This window comes from Macrotis lagotis, chromosome 5 (genome assembly GCF_037893015.1).
Source record: "Macrotis lagotis isolate mMagLag1 chromosome 5, bilby.v1.9.chrom.fasta, whole genome shotgun sequence".
NCBI classification, from domain to species: Eukaryota; Metazoa; Chordata; class Mammalia; order Peramelemorphia; family Peramelidae; genus Macrotis; species Macrotis lagotis.
The window spans coordinates 139778911-139798583 of NC_133662.1; the positions used below are offsets into that span (position 1 = coordinate 139778911).

The 19673-nt window shown below is 38.1% G+C and overlaps 1 protein-coding gene across 1 annotated transcript in view; it reads left to right on the forward strand.

Annotated features, from left to right (window-relative positions):
• The window catches only part of AKAP7 (A-kinase anchoring protein 7), a 296088-nt gene that overhangs the window by 64767 nt on the left and 211648 nt on the right, over window positions 1–19673 (forward strand). The window contains exon 3 of the mRNA XM_074190040.1: window positions 14884–15259. Coding sequence (XP_074046141.1) covers window positions 14884–15259 — 376 coding nt within the window. The remainder of the gene's footprint in view (window positions 1–14883; window positions 15260–19673) is intronic.

Here is a 19673-nt window from a genome sequence, read left to right on the forward strand (position 1 = left end):
GGGGAAGGGATGTAGGTGATAGAAGAGAGGAAGATTATGGGATAGGGTAGTCAAATGCAACACCCTTTTGAAGAGAATGAAAGGAGATAGAAAATAGAATAAACAAGGGTGGGGGGGAATAGCAACTGTGGAACATTGAAGCAAATTCTCTGATGGACTTATGATAAAGGATGCTATCCATTCCAAAGACAGAGCCAACAGTTAATGAATACATTCTGAAGCATACTTTTTTTCCTAAACTTTATTTTTCTTGAGATTTCTCTTTCTTTGGTGGAGAGAGGGCTATGTTTATTATTACAAGGTGATTATAATAGCAATGTTTTTCATATCTACACAACTTTTTTTAAATTAATATTTTTGTTTTCCAATTATATACAATAGTAGTTTCTACCTATCATTTTTGCAAGGTTTTGAATTTTACAATTTTCCCCCACCTTCCCTTCTCTCCCATCCTCCCCCAGAAGGCAGTCTGATCATCTTTACATTGTTTCCATGCTATACATTGATCAAAATTGAAGGTGTTTAGAGAGAAATCATATCCATGAGGAGAAAATATAATATTAGAGATAGCTAAATTATGTAGTACATAGGACACTTTTTTTAAAAAAAGAACTGAAGGTAATAGACTTTGATCTTTAAACTCCACACTTCTTTCTCTGGATACATATGGTATTCTCCATTGCAGACACCCCAAAATTGTCCCTGATTGTTGCACTGATGGAATAATCAAGTCCATTAAGGTGGATCAACACCCCCATGTTGCTATTAGGGTGTACAACGTTTTTCTCGTTCTGCTAATCTTGCTCAGCATCACTTCATACAAATCCTTCCAGGCTTCCCTGAATTCCCATCCCTCCTGGTTTCTAATAGAACAATAGTGTTCTATGACATAAATATACCACAGTTTGCTAATCCATTCCCCAACTGAAGGACATTTACTTGATTTCCAATTCTTTGCCACCACAAACAGGGCTGCTATAAATATTTTTGTACAAGTGATGTTTTTACCCTTTCTCTTCATCTCTTCAGGGTACAGAAGCAGTAATGGTATTGCTAGATCAAAGGGTATGCACATTTTTGTTGCCCTTTTGGCATAGTTCCAGACTGCTCTCCAGAAAGGGTTGGATAAGTTCACAGCTCAACCAACAATGTATTAGTGTCCCAGATTTCCCACAACCCTTCTAACAATGATCATTGTCCTTTCTGGTCATATTGGCCAGTCTGAGATGTGTGAGATGGTACCTCAGAGAAGCTTTAATCTGCATTTCTCTAATAAGTAATGATTTAGAGCAATTTTTATATGACTATGTATCGCTTTGATCTCATCTTTAAATTGCCTTTGCATATCCTTTGACATTTGTCAATTGGGGAATGGCTTTTTTAAAAATTTGGCTCAGTTCTCTCTATATTTTAGAAATCAGTCCTTTGTCAGAAATACTAATTGTAAAGATTGTTTGCTAAATGATTGCTACATTTCTTTTGATCTTGGTTACAATGGTTTTGTCTGTGCAAAAGCTTTTTAATTTAATGTAATCAAAATCATCTAATTTGTTTTTAGTTATGTTCTCCATCTCTTCCTTAGTCCTAGATCTGACAGGTAAACTACTCCTTGATATTCTAGTTTGCTTATAATATTGTTTTTATGTCTAAATCCTGTATCCATTTTGATCTTATCTTGATATAAGGTGTGAGGTGTTGATCTAATCTAAGTTTCTTCCATACTAACTTCCAATTTTCCCAGCAATTTTTATCAAAGGGAGAGTTTTTATCCCAGTAAATGGACTCTTTGAGTTTATCAAACAGCAGATTACTAAAATCATTTCCAGCTATTGCACCTAGTCTATTCCATTGGTCCACCACTCTATTTCTTAGCCTATACCAAACAGTTTTGATGACTGATGCTTTATAATATAATTTTAGATATGGTAGGGCTAAGCCACCTTCTTTTGCACTTTTTTTTCATTGTATCCCTGGAAATTCTTAACTTTTTATTTCTCTATATGAATTTACTTACCACTTTTTCTAACTCATTAAAGTATTTTTTTTGGAATTTTGATTGGTAGGGCACTAAACAGGTAGTTTAGTTTTGGTAGAATTGTCATTTTTATTATATTAACTCAACCTATCCATGAGCAGTTGATGTTTGCCCAGTTATTTAAATCTGATTTAATTTGTGTGAGAAGTGTTTTGTAATTGTTTTCAAAAAGTTTCTGAGTCTGCCTTGGAAAATAGACTCTCAGGTATTTTATATTGTCTGAGGTTACTTTAAATGGGATTTCTCTTTCTAGTTCTTCCTGCTGTATCTTGTTAGTCATATATAGAAATGTTGAGAATTTATGAGGGTTTATTTTATATCCTGAAGCTTTGCTAAAATTGTTAATTGTTTCCAGTAGTTTTTTGGATGATTTCTTGGGATTCTTTAGGTATACCATCATGTCATCTGAAAAGAGTAAGAGTTTTTGTCTCTTCCTTCACAATTCTAATTCCTTCAGTTTTTTTCTTCTTTAATTGCTGAAGGTAACATTTCTAATACAACATTGAATACTAGTGGTGATAATGAACATTCTTGTTTCACCCCTGATCTTATTGGGAATGCCTCTAGCCTCTCCCCATTGCATATAATGCTTGTTGCTGGCTTCAGATAGATAGTGCTTATTATTCTAAGGAACAGTACATTTATTCCTACACTCTCGCCAGTATTTTTAGTAGGAATGGGTGCTGTATTTTGTCAAAAGTTTTTTCAGAGTTTTCTTGGGGGCAGAGCCAAGATGACAGAGTGAAGGCAGCATTTCCCAGAAATTCCTTCCCCCCAAACTCCAAAAAAAAAAAAGCAAACCAAAAGATGACTCTAGCCAAAATTTAGAGGGGACAGAACCCACAGAAAGACTGAATGATACATTTTCCAAGTCCAAGATAATTTAGAAGTTCTGTGGGAAAGGTGTGTTTCACCAGGACAGGGGTTGGAAAAAAAGCCACAGACACAGCACAGCCCAGCACAGCCCAGAGATCACTGGCAACAGCTTAAAGGGGCAGGGAGAGAACTCTGCTACACCAGAATGGGTGTGGAGTGAGGAGCACTAGCCACAGAACCTGCAGCAAGAATTGGGAGAAAGCAGCCTGTACCCCCAAGAGACTGTAAGGGAAGTCTGCAGAGATTTCTCTGCTGTCCCTGAGGTAGGACTCTGCTGATTGCCTACACTCAGATATTGTAGTTTGGGTTTCTATACTAAGATAGCAAGGCTCCTCCTTACAGCTCCAGGGCAGAGGGAAGTGCTGTGATCATCTACATATCAAAGTACAGGCAAGAGAACTTAAGACCTTGGAGGAATAAAGGTCCCAGTGGGATGCCCCCCCAAAAAAACCCCCAAAGGCTTGGAAGTGCTATCTTGGGCTGAGGAAATGAGTAAACAACAGAAAAAGAAGAATCTGACCATACAGAATTACTTTAGGCCCATGGAAGATCAAAATACATGCTCAGATGATGACAAAATTGAAGCTTTCATATCCAAAACCTCCAAGAGAAATAGCAAATGGGCTCAGACTATGGATGACCTCAAAAAAAAAGACTTTGAAAAGCAATTAAAGGAGATGAAGGAAAAATTGGGAGGAGAAATGAGAGTGATGCAGAAAAAATCATGAAAACCAAATCAAAAGCTTGGTGAAACATATACAAAAAAATTCTTAAGAAAATATGTTAAAAACTAGTTTAGGCCTAATGGAAAATGCAAAACAAAAGGCAAATGAGGAGAAGAATGCATTAAAAAAGCAGAATTTGCCACTGGAAAAGGAGATAACAAAGCTCTCTGAAGAAAATAACTCCTTCAAATGCAGAATGGAACTAAAGGAAGCTCATGACTTTGCAAGTAATCAGGAAGAAATAAAACTCTTCCAAAAAAAAGACAAAAATTGGAAGAAAATGTGAAATATCTCATTGGAAAACAACCAACATCAAAAACGTAACCAGAAGAAATAATTTAAAACTTACTGGGCTACCTGAAAGCCATGATCAGGAAAAGAGCCTAGACTTCATTTTTCAAGAAATAATATTGAAGAATTGCCCTGAGACCCTAGAAACAGAGTGTGAAATAAAAATCGAGAGAATTCACCAGTCACCTCCTGAAAGAGATCCCAAAAACTTCCAGGAATATTATAGTCAAATTCCAAAACTTCCAAATCAATGAGAAAATTCTAAAAGCTTCCAGAAACAAACAATTCAACTACTGAGACTCCATAGTTAGTATTACACAGGATCTGGCAGCATCTCCATTAAGGGCTCTTAGGGATGGGATATGATGTTCTAGAAGGCAAAAGATCTTGGTTTACAACCAAGAATCAAACACCCAGCAAAACTGAACATCCTCTTTCAGGGGGGAAAAGATGGACTTTCAATGAAACAGAGGACTTTCAAACTTTCCTATTGAAACAACCAGAGCTGAACAGAAAGTTTGATCTATAAATATAGGACACTGGTGAACCATAGAGGGAGAGGAAGAGAAGGAAACTATGAGGAACATAATGATATTGAACTGTTCGTATTCCTGCATGGGAAGAGGATATTGATAACTCATATGAACTTTCTCATTTATAAGAGCTATTAGAAGGAGCATATATAGATAGGACACAGGAAGGAGCTGAATAAATGGCATAATATAGTAAAAAGATGGAGTCCATGAGTAATAAAGGAAAGTACTGGGAGGAAGGAAAAGGAGATGTAGAAGAAGCTCAGAAATTTCACATAAGAATCAAGGAAAAGCGTTTTCAATGGAGTGGAAAGGGGGAAGGCAAGGGGGAATGAGTGAGCCTTCATTCTCATCAGAAATGGCTCAGAGAGGAAATAACATATTTACTTAATAGGATGAAGAAATCTATCTTACCCTAGAGAAAAATAAGAAGAAAGGGACAGAATAAGGGGGAATAGGGGGGAAGGGGGAATAGGTGATAGACAAGAGGTAAGATTCTGGGAGAGGGTACTCAGATTCAACACAGTTTTGGACAGGGCCAGGATGAAAGGAGAGAATAGAATAAATGAGAGTGGGGAGGAATAGAGTGGAGGTAAAGATAGTAATAACAACTGTGGGAAAAATATTGAAGCAACTTCTCTGGTGGACTTATGATAAAGAAAGCAACTCACCCCAGAGACAGTCACTGAAATCTGAACACAGACTGAAGTACATTTTTTCCTCTCTCTCTCTCTCTCTCTTCTTGAGGTTTCTCAACTTCTTGGGTGGGGTGTTTATAACTCTTATAACACATTCAATTTATATCAATGTATGGCATGGAAACAATGTAGAGAGACTATCAGCCTTCTGGGGGGGAGGGAAGGGGGTAAATTGAAGAATTCAGAGCCTTGCAAAATATGATGGATACATATTACTATTGTATATAATTGGAAAACAAATAAAATGTTAAAATGTTTTTTAAAAGCTTTTTCAGCATCTGTTGATATAATTATATAATTTCTGATAGATTTGTTGTTGATATAATTAATTCTACTAATAGTTTTCCTAATATTGAACCAGCCTTGCATTCCTGGGATGAATCCTACTTGGTCAAAATGTATTATCTTAGTGATAACTTGTTGTAAACGTTTTGCTAAGATTTTATTTAACATTTTTGCATCTTGGTTTAGGTATCAGCACCACATTGATATCATAGAAAGAGTTAGGGAAAGTTCCGTCTTCCCCTAATTTCCAAAGAGTTTATATAGAATTGGAAACAATTGTTCCTTAAATGTTTGGTAGCATTCATTTGTGAATCCATCTGACCCTGGAGATTTTTTCTTTAGGGAGTTCAATGATGACTTGTTGACTTTCTTTTTCTGAGATAGGGTTGTCTAGGTATTTAATCTCCTCTTCATTTAACCTGGGCAACTTATACTTTTTGTAAATATTCATCCATTTCACTTAGATTGTCAAATTTATTGGCATAGAGTTTGGCAAAATAATTCTGAATTATTACTTTAATTTCCTCCTGATTGGTGGTGAGTTTACCTTTTTTTCATTTATGGTACTAGCCATTTGGTTTTCTTCTTTCTTTTTTTTAAATCAAATTGAACTGAGGTTTATTAGTTTTATTGTTTTTTTTTTCATAAAACCACCTCTTGGTATTATTTATTAATTCAATAGTTTGTTTGCTTTTGCTTTTATTAATTTCTCCTTTAATTTTTAGAATTTCTAATTTGGTATTTAATTGGGGCTTTTTTAATTTGTTCTTTCTCTAATTTTTTAAGTTGCATATTTAGTTCATTGATTTCCTCTTTCTCTAATTTATTCATGTAAACATTTAAAGATATAATATATCCCCTGATAGCTGCTTTGAGTGAATTCCATAGGTTTTGGTATGTTGTTTCATTATTGTCATTACCTAGGATACAATATTTAATTCTTTTTATAATTTGTTATTTGATCCACTCTTTTTTTAAAATGAGGTTATTCAGTTTCCAATTAGTTCTGGGTCTATATCTCCCTGACCCAATATTGTATATGATTTTTATTGCACTATGAGCTAAGAAAGATGTATTCATTATTTCTGCCTTTCTACAATTGATTATTAGGTTTTTATGCCCTAGTACATGGTCAATTTTTGTGTAAGTGCCATGTACTACAGAAAAAAGGTATATTCCTTTCTATCTCCATTCAATTTCCTCCATAAGTCTATCATATCTAGTTTTTCTAACAATATATTTACCTACTTAACTTCGTTCTTGTTTATTTTATGATTCAATTTATCTAAATCTGAGAGTGGGAGGTTGAGGTCTCCCACTAGTAGAGTTTTGCTGTCTATGTCTTCCTGTGACTCATTCAGCTTCTCCTCTAAGAATTTGGATGCTATCCCACTGAGTGCATATATATTCAGTATTGAAATCACTTTACTGTCTCTGGTATCTTTTAGGAGGAGAAAATTTCCTTCATTATCTCTTTTTAATGAAATCTATTGTTGCAGCTGCTTTGTCTGAGATAAAGATTGCTATCCCTGCTTTTTTTCACTTCAGCTGAAGCAAAATATATTTTGCTCTAACCTTTTACCTTTACTTTATATGTATCTCTCTGCTTCAAATGAGTTTCTTTGTAAGCAGCATATTGTAGGATTCTGGTTTTTAATACAGTCTCCTATTCACTTACATTTTAAGGGGGAGTTCATCCCATTCACATTCAAAGCTATAATTACTCTTTATTGCCTTCCATGCTATCTTCCTTCTATTTGTACTTTCCACTTTCCCCCCCTTTATTCATATTGCCCAGTATTTTGTATGTGAATACCACTACCTTCAGTGTGTTTGCCCTCCTATATCCAACCCCTCCACTTTCTTTCCCCTTTCCCTTTTTCCCTTCCCTTCCTTCTGTTAGTTCCCTTTTTTCTCCCCCTCCCTGTCTCCATTTCCCCCCTCTCCTCTTTTCCCCTTTTAAAACTTGAAAGGTAAGATATTTTTTAAGTTAACTGAGTGTGTGTCTAAGTTAACTGTAAGCCAAGTCTAATGAGAAGAAGATTCGGGTGTTTCTCATCTCCTCCCTTCTCCTATATTTCAATAGGTTTTTGGGCCTCTTAATGTAATGAGATTTACCCCCATTCAATCCCCTCCCTCCTCCCATCTCCTTCCTGTCCCCCTTTTTAAGGAGGAAGTGTTTTTAAATCATTCTATCTAAATCATAGAAAATCCTAAGTATCCATCACTTCTGGCTAAGTATATTCTCTCTGATAGAGTTACAATTCTTGAGATTTATTAATCTTTTTCCCAAGTAGGGACATGACCAGTTTCATCCCATTAGGGAGCAATCTCATGGTTATGTCATGAGTGTCCATCACTTTTGGCAAAGTATATTCTCTCTGATAGAGTTACAACTCTCAAGAGTTATGAGAATCTTTTTCCCACACTGGGATATATCCAGTTTCATCTTATTGGATAGCAGCTTTTTTTACCCCCCTTTCTTAAAAATTTTTTTATATGTCTCTTGAACCTCCTGTTTGGTGTCCAGATTTTATATTTAGCTCTGTTTTTTTTTTTTTGTCAGGAAATGTTGGAAGTCTCCCAGTTCATTAAATGTTCATCCTTTACCCTGGAAGAGAAGGCTCAGCTTTGCCATGTAGTGGATGCTTGGCTACATTCCAAGCTCCCTTGATCTTCAGAATATCTCATTCCAGGCCCTTCTATCTCTTAATGACGATGGAGCCAGGTCCTGTGTAATCCTTACTGTGGCTCCTTAGTATTTAAATTGTTTCTTTCTGGCTGCTTGCAGGATCTTCTTTATCTAATAGATCTGGAATTTGGCCACAACATTCCTTGGTGTTTTCATTTTAAATCTCTTTTGAGAGGGGATTGATGTATTCTTTCTTTTTTTTTTTTAGGTTTTTTGCAAGGCAAATGGGGTTAAGTGGCTTGCCCAAGGCCACACAGCTAGGTAATTATTAAGTGTCTGAGACCGGATTTGAAACCAGGTACTCCTGACTCCAAGGCTGGTGCTTTATCCACTATGCCACCTAGCCACCCCTGATGTATTCTTTCAATAACTATTTTTTCACTCTAGTTCCATGATATCAGGCCGATTTTCCATCACTAAATCCTGCAATATTAAGTCTCAGGTTTTTTTTTCTCTTCAATGTTTTCTGGAAGTCCTATAATTCTCAGGTTGTCCCTTTTGGATCTATTCTCAAGGTCAGTAGTTTTGCTGATGAGGTATTTTATGTTTTCTTCTATTTTTTGATTTTATTTAACAGACTCTTGCTGCCTCATGAAATCATGAGACTCCATTCTTTATTAGAAAATAATTTTGTTCATTTACCTTTTGCAACTTCTTTTCCAATTGGTCAATTCTATTTTTGAAAGAGTTTTACAGGCCAGCTAGGTGGGGCAGTGGATAGAGCACAGGCCCTTGAGTCAGGAGTACCTGAGTTCAAATCCGGCCTCAGACCCTTAATAATTACCTAGCTGTGTGGCTTTGGGCAAGCCACTTATCCCATTGCCTTGCAACAAAAAAAACAACAAACCTAAAAAAAAAGAGAAAGTTTTACATTTGACCAACTGAAGTTTTGAGAGAATTATTTTCTTTTTTTTGCATTTGCCCCTGGCTCACCAATGTTCCCCTGAGATCAGACTTTCTTGGTAGATATTCTTCTCCTTTGTTCTTTCTGGATTTTGCAGATTTGGATTCTGTTAAGTGGTTTGATTCATATTAGTTATAAGGGAAAGCCAGGAGACCTTAGGACAGTGCCTGGCTTCTTTCCACCATCTTGGCCGGAAGTGATGACTACACATTTTTAACCTACACCAAGTAACTTGTTTTCTCAATGGGGAGTGAGTAGGAGGAAGGAAGAGAATTTGGAACTCAAGGTTTTGAAAGTAAATGTTGAAGCTTGCTTTTGCATGTAGCTGGAGGGAAAAAAATAAAAATAAAATAAGAAATCTATCCAAAAGAAAAAAATGAATTTTATGAAAAAATGAATTTGATGGGAAGTTAGATGGGAAGTTCAACGAGTCCATACATTTTGGACACACAATTTAGATAGACAATGAGCTAGACCCAGAGTGGGAGGAGAATGGGAAACTGAAGAGCTTTTAGGGATCTCAAGTGGCTCCTTGCTTCCCAAGCACACTTTTAAATGTCAATAATCTAGAGGTGTTAATATGACTATGTTACTATGAATTGTAAAGCAATCTTAGAAGAATTATGTTTGGAGGTTATATAAGGAACACTGAAAAGATTCATGGAGTATGTTGGTAGGTTGAAGCACATTACTAATGTTCAGTTACTAAAAATTTCTTTCAATTCTGTTTTTCCTTTCATTTCAGGAGGAAGTGGCTATGTGTCTCCCTAAGAAAGAAGATGAACAACCATGCATAATCAGATTAAGCTTGAAATCTGTTTCACACATATTAGCAATGTTATCTTAAAAGTGGGTCAATGAATGAGGAGAGCAGCATGCTTCTTTGTTGTCAGAGTGCAGTTTTTAGGGGCCTGAAATTGAAGGGGACTTAAAAATCTCTTCTGTGAAGACAAAAAAGATTTGCGTGTAGGGGCCTCTCAAGGATGCTTATGGAAGGTTGTACGATCCTAAGAGGCAATGATGTTCTGAAGTCATCTCCTACTAGGTTATTAGAACTTTAAAATTTTCAGTGTGAGCATTTATACCTCGGAAATCAGCAAGTTACAAATAGGAGCTTGATTCATTATTTTGTTGATTCCTAGACTTAAGTGATAGAGAGAATGTAGATTAAATGAGATTAAACTTAAAAGTTTGCGTTGGATTCATTTTTTAAATGAAAGTAAATTACTATTAAACATTTACTAGGACATACCTGCTCCTAGAAATGTGAAGCTGAGACAAATCAGAAACAGAGCATTGAACAGTGAGTTTTTTTGCTTTCTGTAGGAGGGATAGTGTGCTTCTTGATATGAAGTTAAATCTAGAACTCTGAGATAAAGGGATTTCTGCTTCCCAATATGATACATTCACCTAATAAATTCTAGAGTCTTTTGTGTATGGAAAGGGGATAAAGCACCTAGAAATGACAGTGGGAAGTACAGGGTTGTTTTGCTTTGTTTTGAAAATTTCAAGGTTCCTTGAACTAGTTCTAAAAGAAAATAGAAACTGAGTATGTTGGGGAAGGAAAAGACATGCCTTCTCTCCATTAGGCCATCCATGTCTGACTATTTGTACAAGTTCAATAGGAAAAAATAAATTAATAAATAGGTTGATAAAGGCAACTAGGAGAAATAAGTGGATAGCAATGGTCATTTTTTCAAGTCTGGCAAATCTTTTTATTATGTCAGCTGACAATATAGTAACATTGGGATAGTGGGACAAGAGCTTGAAGGCAGAAAATCTAAGCTTGAATAATTACTATGTGACCCTGATTAAGTCATTTAATTAATGTGTGCCTCAGTTCACTCATTTGTAATATAGGAAAGGATATCATTGAAGAAATGTATAAATAAAAAAGATGAGCTGATCATAAGGTAACAGTAAGGAATCACTGATTGGCAGACCCATTGGGCTTCATGAGTATCCTCATATTGCTAAAAGAAAGCAAAGAAAGAGAAGATATAGACAGGGATCACATGGGGTGAGTAGAAATGGATGGATTGAAATCAGGAATAGTGATATCAGTAAGATTAGAAATCCATTTGAGGATCTTAGTTTAAAATAGGGATAACACTGCTTGCCACTATTTAACTCAAAGAGTAGTTGTAAAAAAAGTACTTTGGAAAGAACTATATACGTTCTTTATTATCTATTTATTGATTATCCATTGTCAAAATAGAATGAAGTGATATTATCATTGGGGAAAAAAGCTTATATAAACAGGAAAGTAGTAAGGTTAAAAATTCCACCATCTGACTTTCAAAAACCCAAGTTAATAGACTCAATTTATAATTAACTTTATTCTTTAAACTTAAATTTTTCCCATCTGGTATTCTAACTTTTGAAGAATTGTGAATGTCAGCAAAATGAGGGCTTTTGTGATTTATTTAGATCATCTATCATGGTTAGACTCAATGATCTCTAAGATTCCTTTCACCTCTAAACTATAATCCTATGATCCATTAGAACAAAACCAAAATAAAAATACAGAATGGATTGCTATGAAGGATGGATCCTTGTTTGAAAACATAACCAAAAGTTATGAAAATTCAACATTTGTAACCATACCTTAGATAAAGTCATAGTGTCTTTAAATAGTTGCAGGAAAAAAAAAAGATTGGGTTTGTTATACTTAATCTCAAAGGCAGAATTTTTGAATTTGTAGAAGAGGGAAAACTTCCTAACAAATAGAGTTGTCCAAAAATGAAGTAGATTTCCTTCAAGTGGGGTTATAATGATCATTTCTGGAGGATGTTGTAGAAGCAGTAGATTCCTGTTTTAGGTGTGAGTTGAACGATATGATTCTGTAATTCCATGAAAACAGCAATGTAGAATTCTTTTTCTATATTCAGTCAGAATGCATTGATGGTGGAGCTGTGAACTTATCTAGCCTTTCTGGAGAGCAATTTGGAAGTACACCCAAAGGGCAATAAAAATGTGCATACCCTTTGATCCAACACTTGACCCTGTTTTTCCCAAGTTTCCTTATTTGTAAAATGAATTGCAGAAGGAAATGACAAACCACTCTAATGCCTTTGCCAAGAAAACCCCAAATGGAATCACAAAGAGTCAGAGATAAACAATTTCAGTTATCTCCTCACCTCTAATCCATCCAAAATTATTCTTTCTTAGAGTAGGACTTCTGATTATGGCAAACTTTTGTTCCAAAAACTTCAGTAGCTTTATGTTGCCTATGGAATTAATGGATTAGAATTGAATGTCAATTAAAGTTCTCTATAGTCTGTAGCCAAAATATTTTTATAATCTTATCTCACCATTCATTCAACATCTATTAAAAGTCTTTTATGTGGAAGGCACTAAAAACTCAAGAACTACAAATCTGCACTTTGTTTGGATCATCAACTTTCCTACAATATATTCCTTGCTTTCTTGCCTCTATATTGCCAGAAAGAATGCTAGCCAGGGTATCAGGGAAAACCTGGGCTTGAATCCTACCTCTTTCATATACTAGCCATGTGATTCTGGGCAAGTCTTGTAGCCAGTCTTTGGAGTATTGGTTTCTTTATTTGTAAAATGCAGATGATAATTCCATAACCAAGCTCACTGGGGTTTTGTGATGATCAAATGAGGTGAGGAATATAAATGGTTTTGTAAACCAAAAAGGGCTATTTATACAGCTCCCCCAAAATTGACACACTGATGATTTTATATGCATAATTAGTTGTCTGGAATTGCCTTATCTCTGTCATTGCTGGTAGAGATTCTACCCATCCTTTAAGGTCCAGTTCAAAGAGATTCTTCAGTTGGTGAAGTGACTGAAGGACTAGATGCAGAACTAGGGAGACCTGAGGTCCTAATCCTCCCTAACACCCACTAGCCCATTTCCTTGATTTCTCTGGGCCCAGATTTTGCTTTTTGTTTCTTGTCTGTATATTATCAGAATGTGTCTAATCTACTTTGATTTAGAATTAAATATTTCTGATCTATATTTCTAATCAAAAGTTGTCCTATCAGCTTCTAATTGAGGTTTGTAAGACTGGAGTGCTCACCTCTGCTTTCTACCAGGTCTGTGTCTTTAGTTATAAATCTGAAGACAGGCTCTATCTGTGTGAAACAGCTTGGTGCCCCTCTAATTGCATCTGCAAGGCTGGCTTTCAAGTTGTGTAAACAATCAGAGTAAAGGTGAACCTGAGAAGGCAGAGAAAATGACTTTGGTTATGTAGATAAAAGACTGAATAAGTTTTTGTACTTACAACATTTTGGAAAGGGAGAAATTCCAATGTTCAAATGTCCATATCATATCTAATAACAACATAAAATAGCATGTCAGAAGAGGAGACCGTAGTCCTGGGGCTAAGTGGATCTTTGTTAGTTCTGACACAGAACAGAACTTATGAATGGGTTAGAGAATCAAAAAAGTAACCAATGTCACCTTTATGTACAAATGTGTAATAGGTTAGTTGGCCGTGAAAACTCTACATTCCTTTGTTAAAATTCTTAAATATTCATTTAGTTCTGGGTTAGTGTTTGCAAGGATGCCATTCACCTATGAGTTTTGGTAAGATCCTAGAGGATTAAACTTCACTTATAAAACTGATTCTGTTATTTCATTTTTAGCCTAAGGAAATTATGGTTAACAGATGTTAGCCATGGGATCAGGAAAAACCTGGGCTTGAAAACCACCTGATACTTTTACTAGCTGTGTGATTCTAGGCAAGTCTAGCAGCCAGTCTCTAGAGAACTGATTTCTTTATTTATAAAATGAGGATGATGAATTCGAAAACCAAGCTTCCCATTCCCCCCCCCCCCCATTTGCAAAATGAGGCATTTGGACTCTGGTGACCTCTAAGCGCACCCAGTTCTAAATTTTTTTAATTTCAGTTCTCTGATTTTTAGTGTCATCTAGGAATTCCCTTCATCAATGAAATCACAAGTTCATTCCCTATCTCTATATTAGGTGATGACAAATGAACCAGAGTTCAAGCGATAGTGGATTCAATATTGGAAGAGAAGTGAAGTGTAAACTCTTACATCACTTTGTATCTTGTTGGTGTTCTGATAGGAATCTCAGTGCTTCTAATTCACAGAAATACAAACGTAAGAGTTACAAGGGACTTTAGAGATCATGGGTTCCCACATTGCTTTTTTGTTTTAACTGGATTTGTAGGTTTAAGAATAGTATCTAAAAAAATAAAAAGAAAGGAATCAAAGATCATTTTTATCTACCTCCCCAGGTGCACAAGAAATAGGAAGTTTGTTTGAGCCACCAAAACTTAAAACTGCACTAAGGCTTTTGAGACACCCGGTATTTTTTTCCCTAAATGAATGTTGAAGGCATGCTCCAATGCTTTGCTTGTTTTTTGGTTGCAGACATTTTAGGATGTTAGACCCACTATGGGAGGATCATCTAATATGGTGGCCCTACTTAAGTCTTTTTGAAATTTTTTAAAAAATTTTGTACACCGAAGTAAATCAGTAATATGGTTGTCACCTTGGGGAGTAAAAAACAAGTTTGGGTGCTTCTTCTCTTATCTATTGAACTCTGCAGAGAGAGGACTAGATGGATGCTTTTCCCACTAGGAAGTTGAGTTGGCCCCTCCCCACCTCACTTCCGCTTTTGCGAGGCCCCGCCCCTTGCTCGCGCCCCGCCCCCCGCCCCCCGCACGTGGGGCGCCTGCGGGGAGGAAGTGGGAGGGGGGCACGTGAGCCCGACTGGGCGGGAAAGCCGCCCCCGCCCCGCCCCCCCGCACGTGGGGCGCCAGCGGGGAGGAAGTGGGAGGGGGCACGTGAGCCCGGCTGGGCGGGAAAGCCGCCCCCGCCCCCTGCCCCCGCCCCGCCCCCCAGCACGTGGGGCGCCGGTGGGGAGGAAGTGGGAGGGGGCACGTGAGCCCGGCTGGGCGGGAAAGCGGCGCCCCCCCCCTCAGAGGCCGCCCGGCCCGGCCATGCTGCGGCCCCCGCTCCCGCCCCGGGCGCTGCTGCGGCTGCTGCGGCCCGGCCCAGGGGCGGCGAGGACCCCGAGGCCGCCGCCCCCTCCTCCTCCTCCTCCGCAGCCCGGCCCGGGCCGGCAGAGAGGAAGGGGGCCGGGGCGGGGCGGGCCTCGCGGCCTGTGCGGCCCCGGCCCTGCCCCGGCCGGGCCCAGCCGCCGCTTCCTCCTCCTCCTCCCCCGCCGCGCGGGAGGAGGCCTTCCAGCCGGCCCAGGAGATGGATCCCCCGGGAAACGGTGAGAGCCTGCGGGGCGCCGCCGGGCAGGGGTGGGCCAGGGCCCGCGCTCCCGCCGCCCGGCCGCCCGCGCTCCGCGGGCTCTCGGCCGCCCCGGGGCTGGGAGGAGCCGGAGGAGGGGGGGCCGGGCCCCCACCCCCGCCTCGGAGGAGGCCGGTGACGTCATGCGCGAGGCCGCGGCTCGGCCCGGCCTGGCGGGGAGGCGGGGGGGGCTCCCGCCTCGTGGGGGCGCCAAGCAGCCCCGCTTCCTGGGCGCTGGAGCCCCGGGCCCGGCTCCGGAGCGCGGAGCTTGTTCCTCCGGCACAGCCGCCTCGTGCGGGAAGGGGAGGCGGAAAGCAGAGTCTTCACAGCCGCCCAAAGAGGAAAAACGTGCGTCTCTGCCAGTCTTAGCTCCTACATCATATCAGATAGCAGTTCTGTTAGGCGAAGGCACCGAGCTATTTCCAGATTGGCATAGCACACACGGGTACAGTTTTTGTACAGTTCAGTTTTCCCTTTTTTTTTACCTTTTAAAAGAAGTCGTGGTCTTTTGAGGTCACCTAACCTAACGCTTTTTTCCCCAAGGTGGACACTGAGGCCCGGAAGACTTAAACCACTTGCACACATTCACACTTTTTTTCCCCAAGGTGGAAACTGAGGCCACTTGCACAAATTCACACACTCGCTTTTTTTTTCCCCAAGGTGGACACTGAGGCCCGGAAGACTTAAACCACTTGCACAAATTCACACTTTTTTTCCCCAAGGTGGAAACTGAGGCCACTTGCACAAATTCACACACTCGCTTTTTTTTTCCCCAAGGTGGACACTGAGGCCCGGAAGACTTAAACCACTTGCACAAATTCACACTTTTTTCCCCAAGGTGGAAACTGAGGCCACTTGCACAAATTCACACACTCACTTTTTTTTCCCAAGGTGGAAACTGAGGCCACTTGCACAAATTCACACACTCACTTTTTTTTCCCAAGGTGGAAACTGAGGCCACTTGCACAAATTCACACACTCACTTTTTTTTTCCCAAGGTGGAAACTGAGGCCACTTGCACAAAGTCACACACTCGAGTAATAAGAGCAACATGCAGACTCTTTTGAGTTTCACTCTTGTTTTCCGGTTTCTAGGGCAAAGTTCAACGACTAGATCCACAAGTGAAACATTTGTACAGAAAACATGGAAAAAGAAAACAACCCTCTTTCCTTTGTGATTTGATTTTTTTTTGCAGCACTTTTACTTGTAAAAATGCCAATTTGGGAATTAAGAGAATCCGAGTTGTATGTCTTTAGTTATAGACTTGGAACTAACTGCTTCACCGTTAATTGCAAGATCCGGTGAATCTTAAGGATTTTCTTCTAATTTTAAAAGTGAAACCATATTCACCGAGTTATCACTGTTTGCAGAACCATGAAGTAAGGAAAATCTAGGGGAGAGAATAAAATAGAAAAAAGAGAATGTTTATTCTTAAGGAATTTATAGGATGAAACCACAAAGATAAATTGATATAGTGAAAAGTGAAATTCTGGAGGAAATGGGCTAATGTTAACAGATTATTTCAGAATTCTCTATTTTAAGAGATTTTATTTCATAAGGAAAGAGAAACTTATTAAACTGAGTTCTTGGTTACTGATGATGACTATTTTTCAAATTCTTTATGAACAATTGGGATCCCATTCATTTCTTCTCTCCATTAATAACATTAACAAAAGCTAACACAAAATTTAGATTTCTAGGAATTGTATGAGAGTTCTAAAGGTGATCTAAACACCCCCTCCCCAATAAGAAATTGAAGTTCAACAAAGCAAAAGGACTTTTTCAAGTTTACACAGCTATTAAATGTTATTAAGCTAGTATTTTTTCCCCAAAACCTGATTTTCTTTCTGACTTCACTATTCCCTAAGCGCCATCATGATTTATTTTGTTTCATTTGTTTGAAAACTTCTTGATATAATTTTCTTTAATTTTCTTTTTCATTCAGTTATGAAGTCCTGTTGTACCTGACATTGGGACATCCTAGCTATGTCTTTTCCTTCTAGTCAATTTCCACCTGTCTGGACTATTACAACATAAAATTTTGTTAGCAAAATTAATAAAGAATTTTTATTAATAATTATTATAAGTATTATAATACCTAATTAGAAACAATAATTATAAGTTTATTGTCCATAATTTATAGTTTCCTTCCATGTACTCTGCAGTTTAGTTGAACTGAACTGCTCACTGGATACCTACAATCTGAACTTGCCCATTTCCAAATCTTTTCTCTCTCTCTACCTTTTGATTTTCAATCATTTTTAATGTTGGTGTCAAATGCCGCCTCTTCCCAAAAGCTTTCTTTGCAATTAATAATGAAAAAGTGAGATTAAGGTTAATAAAATTAAGAAATTTCATGCTATGAAAAACTCTAGAATTCACCCAGCATCTACCTAGTACTGTCCTCTTGTCTGTTACACAACAGACACTCATCTTTTTTTTTCCATATCACAATTTCTTTCATACCATCCTGTTTCTACTTCCTACTGGAAACAGTATTTTGCTAGCCTTATATGTATATTGCCTAAGGACTGGAGTTGGGAAGACCCAAATTAAAATCCAGCCCCATTCCAGGCCTAGAATCAGGAAAAAAAATTTTGAGTTCAAATGTGGCCTCAGACATTATTAGTCTGTAAACCTGGGTAAAGCACCTACCCTGTTTGGCTCAGTTTTCTTATCTTTAAAATGAGCTGGAACCGGAAAAGGCAAACCATTTATTCTTTGAGCCATAAAGTGAAGAACCACATCTTATTTGGGTTTTATGTAAACCAGTTATTAAGATTCTTTAAAATTAAGATTCTTTAAAATTATATTTTAAAAAATCAGTACATTCTACAAACCTCATTTTATACTTAAAATGAAATATTGAGATTTTTAAGTTGATAATTTCTCTGAAAGAAACACATTGTTTAGAGCACTGAATTTGGAACCAGACAACCTAGTTTTTAATTTAGGTTTTGCCAACTACAAGCTGTTTGGAAAAAGTAATTTCTTGTCTCTCTTCAGGCCTACCATGGCATTTGTTCCCTCTAGCTCCTTAGCTATGACACTGCTCCTGGTGGTCTTGCATGTTTGCTGGATCTGCATCCATGTCTGGAGCATTAATCATGGATGTTCCTCGGTACCCTGTCCTTGGTTCTCTTCCTTTCCAGTGCTCTACTGCAGACTGATCTCATCAGTTCATAATCACAGAATCATAATATTTGAGAATTGAGTCTACAACATCTAGTTAAACCCATTCAGAAAGGAATCCTCAAGGTAACATGCCCAACAAACTGCCGCTCTTTGAAGACCTCTGAGGTGGGAAATGCACCACCTTTTGAATGGCGAGTCCAGTGGCTCTGACAGCTTTTGGATCCCAGCTCTGTGTTAGTTCTCCATAACTTGGTGTCATTTTTCTCATGGGTTCAGTTAGCATCTATAGGTTGATATTGTCAGATCTATATCTAACCCTTATGAGCTGCAGTCCTGCAGCAACTGTCCTTTGAATATCTCAAACTGAATGTCCCTAAAGTCACCCCTCCAACTTAATATATCTTAAAGTAGTACTCCTATTCCACCAAACAGATCTTTTCCAATAAATCCTTCCCTCTTCTGAACTTATCTTTTCCTGTGGAGGGCACTACCATCTTCCCAGTTACCCAGACTTGCAATTTCAGTGTCATTTCTACTTGTACTTTGGCCACATATCCAATTAGTTGCAAAATCTTGTCATTTTTGTCAATATGTAATTTGTGCCCTCTTTTTATCATATATGTGTATATATGTATATATATATATACATACATATATATATATATATATATGGACTATCACCTGGGCAATTGGCAATTAATTGAACTCCTCTTGGTCTGATCAACTACAGTTGAACATGCTACCTTGACCCCAGCATTGTGATGTGATTGATAACAATACAGGTCCTCATCACTTTTCATCTGGAATAGCCCTCTAATGGGTTTTCCTGCCAAAATAAGTTTCCTAATGCCTGGGTTTGCCTAAAATAATACCATTACTCCCTATATTAATACCTCCACTCACAGAAACCAGTGAGTCCCTCTTACCTTCAAGATTATAAGATTCATTAATTGACATTTACAACTTTTTAATCTACTCAAGTCCTACTTGTCATTATCTATCCTATTAGAATGTAAATTTGAGGGTAAGGATGATTTTTGCTTACTTTGTGAGTGTTTTGGCACAAAACCTTGCTTATAGCAAGTGCATAATTAATGAATGCCTATTGACTGTAAAATAGAACTAGATTATCTCTAAATTCTATGTTCTTTTAAGAATGGCTACATTCCAGCTAGCTAAGTGCTACAGTGGATAGAGTACTGGCCTTGGAGTCAGGAGTTACCTGAGTTCATATCTGGTCTCAGACACTTTAATAATCA